At 42.1% G+C, this 18,541-nt stretch overlaps 1 protein-coding gene across 4 annotated transcripts in view; it reads right to left on the bottom strand.

Annotated features, from left to right (window-relative positions):
* MAP7 (microtubule associated protein 7) overlaps window positions 1-18,541 on the bottom strand; it is a 98,596-nt gene that overhangs the window by 71,318 nt on the left and 8,737 nt on the right. Inside the window, exon 1 of one of the 4 annotated variants that reach the window (XM_081907119.1) lies at window positions 12,228-12,959. The exons of 2 other annotated variants lie outside the window; for them this stretch is intronic. In XM_081907119.1, coding sequence (XP_081763245.1) covers window positions 12,228-12,360 — 133 coding nt within the window. In that variant the 5' untranslated portion in view covers window positions 12,361-12,959. Of the gene's footprint in view, window positions 1-12,227; window positions 12,960-18,541 lie in introns of those variants that run through there. One more of the 4 variants, XM_081907120.1, reaches the window with a different exon arrangement.

Here is an 18,541-nt window from a genome sequence, read left to right as displayed (position 1 = left end):
CTCTAGTGCAGGAGGGGTTCTTAAACTGGGGTCCATGGTAGACTTCAGGGGATATGTGAACAAAAAATGATTCCCCCCCCCCATGCAGTAAAAGAAATTGTATGTAAAATTTTGTATGTGTTTATGTGTCTTTTTCTGCAGGGGTGTGTGCATAGGCTCCAGCAGATTCTTAAAGCAGTTTAAAAAGGTTAAGAAGCATGGCTCTAATGTGCACATATTTTTCAGTGAACAAACTAGAGAAATAAGAGTGGCTTTAAAATAACTTGAATATTATCCCCACAGTCAACACACCAAAACATTTGCTCACTATCAAATGTCTAAAAGAAGGTTAGATATAAAATGTGAAAACCTATTATCCTTGGCAGCCCTCTGTGACTTGCCTCTTACCTACCTAAAGGGAAATGAGATTGAATATGCCTGAGACACACAAAGAGACACAAGCAATAGTATTAAGCATTTTAATGTTTGTATGCACTTGTGCTTATCAGGGCTAAACAAAAAGAATAATTCCACATCATGCCAGGCATTCATTGCCGTTTGAGGAGTGTCATAAACTACATATTACTTTATCTATAAACACAAACATGCCATAATTAAGAACTCAGATAAATGACTGGTTAGAAAAAATGAGATCTCATGTAAATGTAATTGCTTGTTATGCACCTGGCAGGGTTGGCCTAAGACATTCTGATGCCTAAGGAGGAGGAGGAGGAGCAGCAGCAGCAGCAAACAAAGGCCATTTGCTCAGCAGGGCAGAGCCGCAATAATAGCCTCCTGGCAGCTGTGTCACTGCCACCTACTGTAAGATGGAAGGGAAAGACAGTGGTGCAGCTGGGAATGAGCAGATACCATCCTAGTACACAGTGGTGACAATGATTCTGGGAAGCTTTTGCTGTAGCTTTGCCCCACCAGGTAAGTGGTTCCTAGCAGCAAACAGTGCTCCCTTCCCAGTCACAACATATAGTATCCAAGTATATAGCCAAGTTATTTTGGCAACTGAGGCAGAAGATTTCACAAGCACCTCTTCCCCCTCACCAGCTGTAAAACAACTAACTAACTAACTAACTAACTAATCACTGCCCTTTCATGACACCATGGAAGCAGCCTTAGGTACCGTATTTTTCGCACCATAGGGCGCACCGGACCATAGGGCGCACCCAGTTTTTTGGGGGGGAAATAAAGGGGAAAAAATTATTTTCCCCCCAGGTGCGGGGCTGGGGCGGGGGGAAGCTAGAGCTTCCCCCGACCCCAGCCCTCAAACAGGCAGCTCTCCGCAAGCAGCGGGAGCGCTCCCGCTGCTTGCGGAGAGGTCCGCGAAGCCTGGACGCGCTGAGCTCAGCGCGCCCAGGCTTCGGCATGCAGGCACCTCTCCGCAAGCAGCGGGAACGCTCCCGCTGCTTGCGGAGAGGTCCGCGAAGCCTGGACGCGCTGAGCTCAGCGCGCCCAGGCTTCGGCATGCAGGCACCTCTCCGCAAGCAGCGGGAGCCCAGCGCTGGGCTCCCACTGCTTGCGGAGAGGTGTGCGAAGCCTGGAGAGCATGAGGGGTTGGTGCGCACCGACCCCTCTCACTCTCCAGGCTTCAGCGAAAGCCTGCATTCGCACCATAGGACGCACACACATTTCCCCTTCATTTTTGGAGGGGAAAAAGTGCGTCCTATGGTGCGAAAAATACGGTAATTCATTTGTTACAACCTTAGGCTTCACCTCAGATGCAGTCTGCAACTCAGTGAATACTCGTAAAGGGAACAGCGTGCAAATCAATGCCTGTGTGCAGTTTTTGCAAATCACATCTACTACCGTCAGAAGGGGAAACCACTGTTCAAACTTACATATCTTAAATAAACTTACAACACCAATGGAGAGCCAAGGGTTGTGTCATGGTTCTGACTGCAGCTGAGGTAATCCACTGCCTTTTCATCTGGCTAACACTCAGAGGAACAGACCTCAAAAATCAGTTAAATTTGGTTCAAGCCAACCATAACCATTTGTATATTATTTTTTTAAAGCAGTATTTTGTTTGACTATCTAGTGAAGGTTCCAAGTGACCCAACCTTTTGAACCCAACCCTCCTATGAGAGTGAAGTGCAATAGTTATTAAGTAGAAAAGGCATGGTAAGCAGTCTTCAACAGCCAGAAAGCCTCAGGAAATAACATAAGATGAGTCTTGTCAAAGATCACATTAATCTTTAAGCAAGCACGTCCTACAGCACTAGCTTCCTGCAACTCTAATGAGAAAAATATAAAAAGGTTAGCATTACAAACATTTGCAACGTATCTCACAAAAAGTAATCCATTTCGCATCATAAATAAGAATCTGTCTGGCTCAACATACCATATTAGGTCATATATGAACATCTGCCAAGAATGAGTAAGTTAGATTTGTTTCTTGTCAATAGCTGCAATCATCTTGCAAAACTAACTAGGGCAAAAAAATCAAGCAGATAACATAAAGTGCACTCCAAGTCACTGATTATATCAGACAAGCAATATCTTAGAGCTACAGGTTATTTTTTTCCTCTTATGAAGGACAAGAGAGTTTTCATTAATGACTCTGGTATAACAATATGCTCAATTAAAATGTGCTTTGGGTCTCCCATGTAAGGGGAGAGGTACATTCTTTCCGCTGCTCAGTTGGGGAAGAAAAAAACAGAAAACAGAAAAAAGAACCGGGTTGCCATACATACGGGAAATTCTGGACATCTCTTAAAATTCAAAAATTCCCCTAGGATGCCATTTTAGGCCTCCAATTTCCTGGCATGTCCGGAATTTTCCAGACAAATGGCAAGCCTAAGATTAGTTTCTTAATAGAACAATGTTCCCAGTCAGTTTCCGTCTTGTTACTGGAATCATCATTGTGATAAAAGCTTTGAATTGGACTGCAGGGTCAGTGGAGTCGTCTCATCCTTGAGATGCCTTAAATCATAAAGGAAACAAAAAGCTGAATTCAAGGTCCATCAGAAGCCTTCATTCAGAACTGTAACAGTGATGGGCAATTAGAGAGGTAATGAAATCAGATGTCTACATTCCACCCCTCCTCTAGCAAGGCCAGCTCAGGATGTATTCATGGAAGTAATAGATACACATGCTACTCAGAGATGATGAGGATTTCACATCCACTTCCTCCTGCCAGTAAAAGAGCAGCACAAGGCAACCAACCAGAAGGGTGTGGGGATGGGATGGATGGAAATTCTCTCTAGGATCATTGCTGCCCAGTGAAACTAGAAACACCAGGGGACAATCAAGCATCCCAAGGACACTTTGGAAACTGAAGCATCAGGGGAAAGTATCTGCCAGAAGTAGGCTTCAGGAACAGTTTTTAGGGGCCAAACTAGACACATTGTGTGAATGAAATCAGTGGCAGACCTTGGCACCTCAAATTTCAGTGCTGCCCTGTGTGATGCCAAAATCTGCCCCCACACCTCTTGCCTTCCACTGGATGTCATAGTTGTGGTGCCTGCTGCAGCACCCCAGAAGCTCTGCACCCAGTGCAACCACACCGGTCGCGCTCCCCTAGATTTGGCTTTGATGCAATTATATATATTTTAAAAACCACAACCCACTAATAGCATGAGGAATGGAGCAGCAGCAGGGTCACAGGGGATGGAGAGGGGGAGTTTAACCCTCTTTCCTCCACCCAGTGGTGGCCATAATGAAAACTGCCTCCTTGGGCAAATAGCAGCTTCAGCAATGTGACTTTAGCAGGACCAGGGCAATCTTGCTACTGCTTGGGTCTTCTGCAGCCACTATTTGCATTTTTTAAAGTACTTATGTTGCATTTACACCTAGATACGTGAAGGACACGTATGTAGTGAGGCACAGAAGTGAACTGCAGCCTTTTTTGCTTTCCTCTACTATGTGTATAACCTGTCATGTGTGTCAGGGCCTACACATGTCAGAAGCAACATTGCTGGGACCAATGCACACAGGTGCCTGCCCCTCTGACAGGCAATATAGGTGGTGGGAGGGGCTGCAGAAACAAAACGTCCACTCCCATGTCCCAAGCATAGATATTCTTCATGTCTGGGCCATGTGTGATGCAACACCAAGAAAATTCCACCGTTCGAACGTTGCTTTTGGACTTCAACCCTCACCATTAGCAGTGGTCAGAGATAAGGGGAGTTGTGGTCCAACTACACCTGAAAGGGCACAGGCTCCACACCCCTGTATTAGAGTTTGCCTCATGTCTCATAAAAATGGTCTCCTAGTCTCCTTGGGAGAGCTCAGTTTCATTTTATGTTTCAACTACAAGATGTCCTGCTACAAAAAGCAACAATGCATTTCAATGTTGTTCTAAGACAAAAGTAGAGGAGCAGGGGCCAGAGAAGCAGTGGGTGGGAATACAGTGGTACCTCGGGTTAAGAACTTAATTCGTTCTGGAGGTCCATTCTTAACCTGAGGTACCACTTTAGCTAATGGGGCCTCCCGTCACCGCCGCCGCCGCCGCCGCCACCAGGCGATTTCTCATCCTGAAGCAAAGTTCTTAACCCGAGGTACTATTTCTGGGTTAGCGGGGTCTGTAACCTGAAGCGTCTGTAACCCGAAGTACCACTGTACAAGGTCCTGCTAATGGCTCCCAGTACACAGAACCTTAAAAGCTTCTGCTATACAATAAGCAGAGTGTGGCTCACAATCAACTTGGCCAAAACTCCATCATTCTGCATCTGGCTACTGTTGCTCTATTTTATTTACAGATGGCTCCTGCCATCTGGTATTTGTGTGTCTATGTGCTTGCTTCTCAAATCTGCCTGCACCTAGGCAGAGAGAGCTGGCATATTCCACATTCTTGCAAACCTTTAAATCTGCAAACAAATGGAATATTGGGGGGGGGGGAGTCCACAGATTTTGTTGGAGATAAATGCAAGTGGGAGGGCTGATTCAAAGGTTTGATGCCTTTTGTGGGACATCCCAAAATTGTATTGTATTAAGGACTGAACAGCTGAATCAGCCTTTATTGTTTTCCTTATGGTCTATCAGTATCCATCTGTACATAAAGTAGAATCCCTATTTCCCAATTATCCAAATTTGCTTTACACTCCCTTTGTAGCCTCTTCTAACATAATCCAATGATAGAGTACATCTGCTTATCTAAATATTGTGGATTCTCCTTCTGCCTCCCTCACCCAAGCATTTTTTTTCAAAAATAAAAGGCAATTAGTCTGTATTGCACACACAATGTATTTTTTTTTACCCCAATATATATTTGCAGCATGATGGCATATGCATTTTGCCTCAGAAGTCAGTCACCTTTTCATAACGCTGAAAGTACTATAGGATATGAACCCAAATCAAAGGAATAGGATAATCTATTTGCTCCATTTCTAAACCAAGGGAGATGAGCAGGGACCTCAAAGGTTATCAGGTAGTTCTGTGCTCTGTTCAATGCATTACCCAGTCTTGAAAGAGATCTGGTAATCCACCATAGGCAGAACTACTGCATTGCAATAAATAAACTTTGGCTATATGCAGGTTACTAGTGCCTGGTTTACAGTGAATATGACTTCAATTTCCTAGAACTGTTTGTCAGATTAGCATGTTACTACCCATGTCAGGAATGTACATCAGTCCTGATCTTGCACCACTGTATGTGCATTAGGAAACTTATGAATGCAGGAAGCTTCCTTATATATGGAATCAGATAGTTCATCCATCGAGGTACAGTATTGTCTACAATGACTAGCAGAAGCTCTCCAGGGTTTCAGAAAGGACACTTTCCCAGCCCTAGCAGGAGATGCTAGGGATTGAACCTGGGACCTACTGTATGCAAAACAGATGCACTAACCCAGGCTTCCTCAACCTTGGCCTTCCAGATGTTTTGAGACTACAATTCCCATCATTCCGGACCACTGGTCCTGCTAGCTAGTGATCATGGGAGTAGGCCAAAAACATCTGGAGGGCTGAGGTTGAGGAAGCCTGCTCTAACCACTGAGCAGAGACAATCTCCTCATTTTGAAATGAGTGAATACAAATTTTCATATTTATAAATGTATTAAAATCAGTTGCAAAATAGGACATTTGTGTATGAGTTTTTGAAGGTGTGATATCACAGGCACCACCCAATAGGCTTTTCCTAGTTCAAACTAAATCCCATAGAAACAGGTTTTTTTTCAAAGCTCAGTCCAGAACTAGAAAAAAAAATTAAAAGGTGCTGATCGAGCAAGGAATGCACTTCCACCAGTCTTCTAAAAATGTTTTTTCTTCTTCACCCAAAAACCAAGTTTATTTTATATCTATGAATCAATAAATTTATTATAATATTATTGCTTATTACCATTCTGGGATCCTTTGAAGGGTGGGATACACATTTAATAGAATTAATAAAAAAATATTTTGTGCATGTATACTTTTATAATGTGAATTTGTTTTAAGATGCAATACCAATTGCAACTGACCCCTGACTGCTCCTCTGCTGGGTATGGTAGGCATACCACAGTGGGAAACCTGTGGCCATCCAGATGTTGCTACGTCGTAACTCTCATAATTCCTGACCAGTGGCCATGCTGTCTGGGGCTGATGGAAGCTGGAGTCCAATAACATATGGAGGACCACGAGTTCCCCACCTCCTGTCAGCAGATGAAGCTATTGAGCAAGGAATACATACAAGCATCACATTTGATTTCGGCAGCCATAAGGCAAGGCTGTAGGCTAATTCAGGGAAAGGCAGGTCATACACTGATAATCAAGACCAGTGCAAGCAGTAAAGAGGAAGAGACAAAAAGTACACCCTTGACAATAACAAGGCATCCAAAAAGCAGAGCCTCACAGACACTACTACACTTACAAGAGAAAGGTGCAGAGACCAAACACTGCTCATTTTCTAATTTAGGGCTGTGGCCACAGCCTCCTATAGCATATCAATGCCATCTGTGTCATAAAATGGCTATTAGGAGCGGCCCTGCTGTTCCTGGTAAGGCAAGGTTTGGTAGCAGCTTTTTCAGTTCACTAATACAACACTGGAAAGACGGGTTTTTCCATTCTGTGAAGGGAGGGTGGCTTTTTTTTCTTTTTTTGAAGAATAGAAAGGTACAATAAGAGCTTTATGAGTAAGTGAGCTAATGCAGTTTATATGGGTGTGTTGGGACAGGAATAAGAATTGTTTATGTAAAGAGTGAGGCATCTAGTTTCCTTCAAAGGTTAAGATAAGCCAGCATAGATGGGCACAGCTTCCATGTTTTCACCAAGTTCTAGATTGCTTCAGCTTCTGCCATCTCTCATGGCAAGTAAAACATCCCATACCTGAACTGGTACAAGTACTAGGTAAGATGTAAAAAAAATAAGCCAGCATGGGAACCAGCCTGTCTTTTCAGATTTAAGAGCCAAGTTTCAGACAGACAACCACTGGCTCAACTGTGAAAGAAAAGGCTTGCATTTCCAGTTTTTTTGCCCTGTGTACCTTCAATATCCACAACTACCACCAGAGGCCTACCTAGGCTCCCTTTAACCCTTGGCAAGGGGATGTATCAGCAGCCCTTGTCCCTTGCTCCCTTGGAAAGGAACTGTATTGGTGCCTCTGAAGCTGGGTGTAACAATGAACCAGAAACTCAAAAGTTTGCTTTTCATCACCTTTCGTGCTCCATCAATGACTTCCTCCACAGCCACTGGGGTCAGGTCTTCTCCACTCTGTTCCACTACCTCCTCCTCCATCAGTCCGCCTTCCTGCCTTCCCTCCTTCCTCCCTTCCTTTTTCCTCTTCCTGCTACTCTTGCCTGCTCCCTCCTATTTCTCCTCTCCAAGCCCAACTGGCTTCTATTGCAGCACTGGCTGACTGTGGAGGAGGCCCCATAGGGTTGCTGTGATGGTCCATGCCAGTGAGCAGATTCCTCCGCCAAGTCACATGGAAGAGCCTGCACACCTCACCCAACCACCCAGAACAGCGGAGAAGCAGCCCAGAGAGCAGGTAGGTGGGCAGGCTATAAGTCACTCCGAGCCAGAGTGGAGGGGTGTGGTTTTTGTGCCCCCCTAGGCCTGGACCCTTGGTGGGAGACAACCTAGCCAACCCCTAGGTACACCCCTGACTACCACATGTCACTTTTTATGACTACTAAGATCATGAATAAGTCCTATCAACTGAAAAAGTCAAGTTTCTCAGTCCCATCTTCTAGAGCAAAGACAATAAAATAGCCCACTGCCTACTTTCACAAAATTAGATACAACTTCCCATGCCCAGCACATACACACATAAGACACTTTCAGAACAATAAAGACTACAAAATACCCAGCTGCTATTAAAATAAATCTCTTTCATCTTTCTGGATGAACAAAATAAAGCTCATTGCTGGAAACGCAGTCACACAGTATCATTAGCATGAAAGCATCAGATGTTAAACTTCTGTGATCATCACAGACATCCCTGCCATGCACCAAAGTTAAGAAAAAAATGGGCCTTTTCTTCATTTGTTTTCAAAGTGTCAGAGAGAAAGAGAGAATTGATATTATTGTTCACAGGCCCGGAACACATTTGACTGCCCTTGTTATCAGCTGACTGAAAATTCTCTCTGCCTCATTTCCTCTTTAAACATTTAGGTTTCAATTTATTTGTTTACTAAAAAAAATATCAAAATTACAAGAAACTTAGATGCTTAATTACAAAAGCCAACCACAAACTTGTTATCACAAAAGTCAGTACCTGAAATGAGTACTAAATATAGAGACATCACTTTTAAGACATAGGGGAAGTTGTTGTTATATATAATATACGTATGGCTTACCAAAATGTTCAATGCATTGAAATATTCTTTTCCAATAGATATATTTGGCTGGTTATTGTTAAACAAATACTAACATTGCATCTGGATGAAGATGTAACAATACAGAAAAGAAGAGTCTGTCTTTAAAGAAATACTGTAGTTAACGTTTTGCTTCAAAGGCTTCAAAGAAACAGTGCAAGCCTGACTGTATCTACTCAGAAGTAAGTCAGTAAGGCTTACTACCAGGAAAGTGGGGTTAGTATTGTAGGCTAAGTCACTTAGCTCAACAGTCATATCTTTTAAAGTAAAAAAAAAAGCAACTACTTTCCCCGTTCAATGGACAGATCAAAAATATAAACCATAAGCCACAAACAATGGTATCTAAAATAATGGCTATTCCTTACATTCTGTTGAGTCATACTTTTCTAAATCAAGAGATAGATCCATCTAGATGAGGATTTTGACTCCGTCGCTTAGAAGTCTCCCAGCTAAAACAAGCTTACTTAAATTGTTACCCAAGATGCTCCACATGTGTGCTACTGAACTGCTAAAGGCCATTTGTTTTAGCACTACTTCAAGAAGCTTTGCACAGGAGGGGAAGAAATGACACCAGAAATTCAAGGACTGATTTGCATGACTGGGGTTTTGTGTTTTGTTTTGTTTTTCCAAACCAGGTTGCTTTTCCTTCTGTCAACTCTGTCTGAATCAATGTGCACTGAACCCAAGAATCAGCAGTTGTGTACAAAAGAAATGGCCGGCCTCTGGTGCACTGGGAGTCCAAAGTGCATCTCTGAAAGTATATAATGCCCATTATCAATTCAAAAATTCCGTTTGCCCATCACACAGTTAGAAAACTACAGCTAGAAGAAATACAAGTAACAAAAGGTACTGGAGCACCTAGAGAAGATTAGAGTCATGAAGTGATTTACAAGGACAGCATACAATGAAAAGCCATTAACATAGGCTCAATGCACAGAGTTACTGAACAAGGAGAGGAAGGGACGCTAAACAGCTTGCAAGAAGCCTAGAAAGTTGCCTTATACGTATTGACAGCAGCTCTCCAGGGTTTTTGACAGGAGATATCAGAAAGATCAGGATAAAGGGTCACTGGTCTTGCAAGCATCACCAGCTGAAATTGAACAAGCATCTTCTTTTTTTCATTCAGAAGAAATAGCAAATTGTTTTGGTAATAGGTAGGTGGACTTAACTGCAAATACTGGAATATGGAGAATACATTCATAAACAAACTGTAATATACAATAAATGACCAATAAATCAGGATTTCAACGTAATGAATCCACTTTCATATAGGCTGATATAAGGGCCAACAGATCTGTCTCTCTTGCAATATCACATGATATTGTTAAGGATTTCACTGAACCAAATTCATAAGTCCTAGTGATCTTATTGTAATCTGAAATGTATCAATGTGTACAGTATTTGTCTTACAGAGAAACATACTTATTTCTTTCATATGTAAACCACCCAATTTATAAATCTCTTCTAAACAAATTGCAACCAAACCCCCAGATATTAACAACATTTACATGGAAGTCAGTACTCCTGTATCAATGGAAAATTTCCCCAAGTAAACATGTTATGAATCTCAGTCTTGATGGTGGACTTATAGTGAGTCTTCAAAGTACTTTAAAATGACAGTCAGGTGAGATTTTCACTCCAGCAAGCTGGGGGAAATGGTACTTTGAAGCTTTACACATTATTGCCCCCATCTGTTGGCACACATAAGCAGCAGCAACAGTGTAGGGCAGGGGTCAGCAAACTTTTTCAGCAGGGGGCCGGTCCACTGTCCCTCAGACCTGGTGGAAGGCCGGACTATTTTGGAGGGGGGATTCCTATGCCCCACAAATAACCCAGAGATTCATTTTAAATAAAAACACACATTGTACTTATGTAAAAACACCAGGCAGGCCCCACAAATAACCCAGAGATGCATTTTAAATTAAAGGACACATTCTACTCATGTAAAAACATGCTGATTCCTGGACCATCCATGGGCCGGATTTAGAAGGTGATTGGGCCAGATCCGGCCCCCAGGCCTCAGTTTGCCTACCCATGGTGTTAGGGCACCAAGTTAACCCTCCTTAATATCATGCAAAACTCACTTTGAAAAGAGCACCCGAATGGACACTTCAACATGAAAGCGAATGTCCAAACAAGAATCTGTGTCCTGGAAACTAAAGTGCTAAAGTAAACAAGTTTGGAAGGGCTCAGTTTCTAACAAGCCCATTTGCTCCAAGTTAATTTCCCCCAGTAATTGCATAGAATATAATTTCTACTGGGATTTTGACATACGTACATTAAAATAGATAAACAAGAAGCTAAAGTAGCTGTGGCTTTCCCAACATAAGTAGTTTGGGACTTGGGGTGGGGATTAACTAGAACAGCGAATATTCAATAGCTCACTGTTGAATAATATCCCTCCATTTCCAAGCAAGCATTTAAAAACTTTGAAGTGCATATTTTGAAGTACCCAGCCTCCTGGGAGTTAACTATTCAGCTGAGCACATAAATGTAACTGTCATTTTCAAACAAACTAGCACAAGGTAAACATGAATGCTGTTTAAATCTGTAAATATTAGCCTGTCAAACCCTCCCATGGGTTATCTGGCTGAATGAACAGGGAAAATAAATGATCACTATGTCAACAACACAACTGAACTGTGTGAAGTCCTCCTACTTAATAAATACTACCAAAAACCTGACAGCTGTTTTTCATGATTTCACAGTACTGTACTGTTAGGAAGGAATTCTAATGTAACATTTTCAATTCTCACAGCTGAGAATGCAAAGGTGAAAAAGCAGTAAGAAGTGCAGTCACCCCAAGTCCCAGGTCAAAGGTTGAGACTGAATGGCAGATAATCAGAACCTCAAAAATCCTGGGGGAAGGGAAGCTATTATGGTGACTACAGATGTTTAGTTGAGATTTTGCCAAGCAATTCTCTATAAAACCTCCTTTCAAAGCATGTCTGGACAGTATTGATGTTTTGGGTCAGATGTTTTAAGTATTGTACTTGAGCAAAAATGTGTACCCAACTATCTATAACGCCACCACAATCTGCACAAACACCAGCTGAAAATTTCATATTGCGTTAGTTTCCTCAGTCGTCTGGTTTCCTCGGTGGTTTCTCCATTTTAATGACTTTGTTTTATCAGAACGTGCCAAAGGAATAAAACAAACACTTATTCCCTAAATAGAAACACAAATGCCTCTTTACATTATCAGAGCTTCACTGTTAACTGACTGTGTGACTAAAAAGATATAGCATTTTATTTTATGTGATAAACATATCACAACAAGAAGCAGAAGGCACAGGTTTACAGCCCAGAAGAGTTAAAATCCAGAAATCTAGCAATAATATTTCACTAGAAACAAACACGTTCAGCATGCAAAAAAGTCAGAGATACAAAACAGACAAATCCTACCCATTAGGAAGAATAAGCAACACAGCTAACAAAATATACTATTTGCTGAGCTGAATATCCTACAGAGAGCCCTCGCTCCCTGTATTAAGTATCGCATACCTTTCAGTCTCTTGGACTTGCCATTCTTTTGCTGCTCATCTTCCTCATTAATGGTGAACAGAACAGGTGTATTTGGCCTCACGCCTGCCTTCTTTAGCCTCTCTTGCCGGATAGCGGTTGCCGAACCAGGCATGTTGCTATCTTCTTGCTTACTACAATATATCAGTCCCAGACTCCACTTAGCAGCTAGCTAGCTGCAAAGCAGCTCGTTCATTTGTAACAGATCCCGTACGGGTATAAGCAGTGCACAAACAGCTGACGAACACCAACATCCACTTGGCAGACGAGGGCCTGCAGTTTCCTCCACCTTGGCAAAATAAAATAAAAGGCCTTAATTAAAGGCCCATCGGTTTGGAAACCTCCTCCTCCTCCTCCTCTTGACGCCTTTAAACCTGTTCAGTCAGATCCCACGTCTTCTGTCCTTCCTGATGCAGCACCTTTCCCCCCCTCCCTGTATCTTCTTCTTTCCAGCTACTGCACACTGAAATATTCAGCAGGCAGCCCAAGAGGAGAAAATATGATACGCCACCGTTAACAGTTGCCCTGACAACAGTGACATATCCTAATCAAAAGGAGGTCCGTGAATGTCGTCTCCTCAGCTGCAGGAAAGCAGCCTGCCGGAATGTTCCCTCTGTGCACTTGCTTGCTGCTGAGGCAGAGGAAGCCAGCGCACAAAAGGCCGAAACCACCTAGCAGGCTGGGCTGCTCCTTCTTCCCTCGGAGACTGGGTGGAGGAAGGATGGATCTCCTGCTTGCACAAGCAGGCACGTTCTGAGGAAGGGAAGCCGACTAGCCTGCAGGCAGGTAGGTAGTATTTTTTGCCAGTTCCTCCCTTAGCTCAGAGTCTGCAAGTTTTACCAAAGCAGCCTCTCTCTTTTGAATTCTCCAGCAATGCTCCAGTTCTTGCAATTGGAAAACATGCTCCACGAAGAAGGTAGGTGCATATTCTGTAAAGGGCAAAAATCTCAAGGCGGTACACAAGTATTTTCTTGTGCAATTAAATAAGAAGATGGTTTTAAAAAAAAAAACCTGAGGCAATGCACCTTGCATGAATAACTGGTGTTCCCTTTGGCAAACATTAACTCGATGCAGCACAAAGGTTATTTGTAACAACAACTTAAGAGGACAGGACAAAGTATTTATCAAAGTTTTCCGGCAGTCAAAGTGTAACATGACAGTGCTCTTTGCTGTTTATAGTACACAAGTCTGCCTGTACATTCCATTTCACGAACAACTTTGTTTGTTGGTTTACTTCCTTTTACTATGCCTTTCCGCTCATGGAAGCTTAAAATGTATAGAGAAACAGATCACAAAATATACACTAAAACTGTAACAATGCATAAAAAAGAAACAGCACAGAGCAAGTTTTTTAAAACACACACACACATACACAAACAAACAAACACACACAGCAAGGAAATTAAAAAAGGGGAAAAGCAGAAGGCAAACCAAATGCTTGACTGAACATAAAATCCTTTACATTTCCACAAAAAACTGCACATAGTCCCATTTGTGCTATAGATTTAACGCAGTAGCATACCACTTTAAACTGTCATGGCTTCCCCCAAAGAATCCTGGGAACTGTAGTTTGTTAAGGGTACTGAGAGTTGTTAAGCGTTATTATCCTCACACAGCTACGGTTCCCAGAGTAGTTTAACAATCAATCTCTCTTCCCAGGAAACTCTGCAAATTAAAGCTCTGTGAGGGAAATAGGGGTCTCTTAACATTCCCCACTTAACTGTGAGGGAAATAGAGGTCTCTTCCTGTCCAGGAGGATCCAGTGGCAAGTCTGGATGAACAGAATGAGAGTCCAGAGTCTGAGGTACTACACTGAGAAACTGCCATCCAGGGTTCAATGGCTCAAAGTTCCTGGCAATGCAACCCTAGTATTTCCCACAACAAACAGAGTGAGGAAATTAAAGTATGCATAGTACATGAACTACTCTCGGCCATAATGGCCGCTTGGCAAAAAAACTCATTGATTTCAATATCCAGTGCTTGAGGCACTTGCAGTAATTTTAGTACTAGGCAAGAAACAAACCTCTATTTGCCAGCACATCCTGCAACATTTCTTCTTCTAAACCTAATTCGAAGAGGCTTTATGAGGCAAATCTCAAAAAGTGTACCTAGAGCACTCAGGCACTGGCAGAGGAAGAGAAGTGCAGGGAGAGTGCACCGCCCCCAGCAGTGCAATCCCCGGGTGCCATTGCGGCTGCCCCCCCCCGTCCCCATAGGACGCGCACCCTGCCCCCGTGGGCGGCGCCCCCCGCCTGCTTGCCAACCCCCCCCCATCCAGAGCATGAAGCTCCGCCACTGCACTCAGGGGGAGGCTGAAGGCTGGGATGTGTGAATGTGTTGTGTTTTTTTTTAAAGCAGTTCTAGACTAAGTTTTTAAAAGTACATTTCTATTTTGAAATTAATAATTCTGAACAGTCAGCTCATAAAAATATCATGGCAGTGTATAATGAAACCATCAAAACATTACCAAATCATGATATATAGAAAAAAAATGGCCAACACTGAATCTAATTACTTCTCTGAAAATGACTGGCAAACCAGAAATGTTTTCAGCAGATGAAATATCAAAATTGTAGACATTTGTCTGATTTCAATAGGAATAGTATTTCAAAGCACTGGTAGTGTCACAACCCTCACTTTTATGGGAGACGCTTGCTCACTTAAATTTGTTCAAATGTTGAAGAGAATTTGCTAGATGAAGCAAAATGGTTTCTCTAATACACCTTTTGGCTGAGGTCAAAGGTCCATCTTTCACACATCCTTCTATGTATTTGTCATTTTCTGTGTTTGGCCTCCTTGTCACTCTCTAGGAAAACTCTGAAAACAAACCCAGTGCAAGGTTATGTAGATGGACATAACCTTGGGCTAAAGATATATGGGTTGGGTTCCCTTTCTGTGTTCTTCAGAACAAAACAGATGCATAGCAATCTGGGCCAGACTTGGAAAGCCAAACTTTGCCCTCGGTTCTGGATACAAGCCCTCATTCCACCCCCCATGCTCAATGGCTAGTATTTGACTAGCTAAAAATAGGTGGGATGGGAGACTTCTGAAACACAGAGAGAGAAACACTCATAGAATCCACATGTAAACAATGGCACAAACTACTGAGCTAGTTTTGCCTCACCATGTTTCCAGTTTTGTTTAAGCTCCTTCCTTCTTGGCGGGATTCCAGCTCTCACGTGTGACACAAGGTGTACAATGAGGCAGAAAATTTTAAGAAAAGAGTGTGAGCCATATGTAAACTGAGTAAATCCCTGCATGGCCCAAGTTGCTCATCCTTCATTAGTTTGCCTCCCAGCATTTTTCAGCCCATCTTCTAATCTAAAGATGAACTAGAAACTTCATTTCTCAAACTTTATCCACAAAAATGCACACATACCGTACTTTAAAAACTACATGTGCACAGACATTCTTGATTAAAAGAATGAGCCGGATATTTTTGGTTATTGTAAGCAGCACAGTCATGTCTTAAATAGGCTCCTCTCCCCCTCAGAGAACAATAATTTAGAATGTGTATTCACATCTAACAGTTCATGCCAGCTGGCTTTATTTTGATTTAAAAAATAATAATATGAAGATCTGAGTTTCAAAATACTTCAGAGCCCATTCCAGAGATGTTATTATTTAATGCTTTCCAAGGGGGCATTCAGCATGGAAACATGCTTTGAATCAAAAGTGTGTTGTGGGTATGCTGGAGATAGTCTTTACCTCAGCTGGAACTGAAAGAATGAAAGGAAGCAAGCGGCCTGTGGGTTCCTTCCCTTCAGTTTGGGACCTAAAGAGGAAACAATTTCCCCCTCACACATTAAAGCCCTATGATGGGACAGGGAACAATTGACCTTTCACGATCCTTTAAGCCACTATTTCCCATCTTGGTGCCCTCCAGTTGTTTCCAACTATAGCTCCTATCAGCCCCAACTTTAAGATATTGAAGGGTCATTAGGAGTGGGGAGCTTGCTTCCAATAAGTCTTCTTCCCAAGAATACTTCAAACTGCTAGTGAGGCTTGTCACAGATTAATTTATGGGGAAGAGGGATAATTTCCCCTCATGCACTTGTCCATTTTAGGACAACATGCTCAATGTGACATTTTTTCAAGGGACTTTGCTTGTAAAAACATAACTGTTAAGTTCACTGTCTACATCCACCAGTCGTGAATGTGCTTTATTAAATTTATTCCTTTTTTCTGAAAGCTTCAGAAAAGGAAAGACCATCAGACATGGGGTGGCTGATTTTTGCAAAGGATTCACCAGAGCCAAGTACATGGCCCGAGGAACTGAACTGTTCAATTGCAAATGATGGCAGATGATAAAGATATCAGCATTGAGCCTTGAGGTCTTTGCCTTTCCTGAATGCCTCAAATATGAAAGGAACAATTGGGATGCACAATTATGCTTCCCTGGCTTCAAAAGTAGATGGATGAACACTTGGGGACAGAATACACCACTGAGGAATTCAGGCCTGTATTCAGGGACACATTCTCTAAATGTCTTGTCTCATATTAACCTGCCACATGACATTCTCAAAGTCACTCAACTTTTCATGTTTCTGCTTTGCATGCACACCCTGTAGTCTAACTTGCTCTATGATGTATAATTTTACACTGTAGACCACCTTCGGCGTCCTTGTCACAGAAAGGCAGGGGGAAATGCAAATATAAATACGCGAGTGCAGGACAATCTATTCACACCATTTCACCTTCAACAACATCTTCACCCTCCTGAACCACAAATTCTCTTTTAACAATGGAAGTCCCTGCCAGTCCCCAATAAACTACTAAACAGGAGCATTTAGAACTCCTTAGGGCATCTACATTCACCACAGAATAGCCATGATTCAGAAATGTGCCCATCAGGGTGTTTCTCCCTCAACAAACTTCCCATATGAGACTATGGCTGTATAAAATGCATTTGCATGTGGCATCACCTCCTGCTATCACAGTGACAGATAGATCCACTTCAGCAGCGATTATAGGAGGTGGCACTTCTAAGATTATGCCACGCTGTGCACATTCCATTGTGAGCACACACCCTAAGCACTTCCTTTAGCGCAGCCTTTCCAACCTGATGCCCTCGCAATGTTTTGGACAAAGACCCTGATTTGCTGCTCCTTTGCTGCCATCAGAGATAGTGGTTTTTTTAAGCAACACCTTTAATTGGCAGCAAATTTGAACACTGATTCTGTCAAGTATCATGGCACCTTAAAGTTATTAGGCCATAGGTTTTTGAGCATGTGATTGAGTGTATTCTAATCTGTGAAAGCTGATGCCTTAATACACTTGCTCCATCTTGAGTGTGTGGCACAAGACTCTCTGCTATTTTTGCTGTAACCAACATAACTATCCCTCTGGAAATTGTCAGTGCAATACCGTAAATAGAGGACAGCTGATTAAAAATGAATGAAATAATCTACCACACACTTAAATATGAAGAAGTCAAAATAGCTGAGTCCTTCCTTAACTTTGGAGGAAAGTTAATTATATGCCATTAAATGAGTACTCTGGGTATAAATTGCCATCACTAACTTAGGAACAATGGAATGAACAGGTTTGCACTTGGAAGTAAAAACCATATATAAAGCACTTTTTTTCAGAAATATGGGCCTACTTCAAAGAAAAGTTAATACACCAAACATAAACATTAATATTTCCTCATCATGGCGCCAACACTGATATTACCAACAAACTAAAACCTCCCATTTCTACTTCTTAAGTGGTATTGCCTACTAAGCAGTTAATTCTTCATTATCCAAATATGCAATGCAATTGTGTGTTTACCGTACTTCTCTCTCTTTCTCTCTCATCTTGCTTACTCTAGGAGATTGTTTCTTTTAATTCTCTAGAGCTTAGGCATTCAGAATGTTTTTTCTCCTACTCTAGTGGTCTGGTAGTAGTTTTTGTCATGTTGTTAGAGAAGGATGGCCAATTTAAACCCAAAAACAGGTTTGGACATGTTTGGTACTTGCCTTTTTTTTTTCAAAGTAGAAAAGAGAAGCATGTTGTCTGGTGGCTACATACTGCCTACTTAATTGAGATAAATTGAGGGATAATGTTTAATTATCTTTGACATGCCAAATCCTTTTCCACCTTGAAAACAGATGAAACACTTCCTTTGTATGCACACTCACTTGTGCTCTCTCTCTGGAGGAACTGCTTCAGAGTTTATAACATGCCTTTGTCATTTACCATAAACCAAGATCCCTGAACTCTAAAAAATAAATTTCCAAGCCCACTAGGCATATGAGCTTTTAGAATGGTGGGCCATTAAATGATATTTCCTGCCACTTCCCTTGTTCTAT

The sequence above is a fragment of the Podarcis melisellensis genome (assembly GCF_964234715.1).
Source record: "Podarcis melisellensis genome assembly, chromosome: 3".
Classification (NCBI taxonomy): Eukaryota; Metazoa; Chordata; class Lepidosauria; order Squamata; family Lacertidae; genus Podarcis; species Podarcis melisellensis.
The sequence above is the reverse complement of the archived record's forward strand: the minus strand, read 5'-3'. Positions and strand labels throughout refer to the sequence as shown.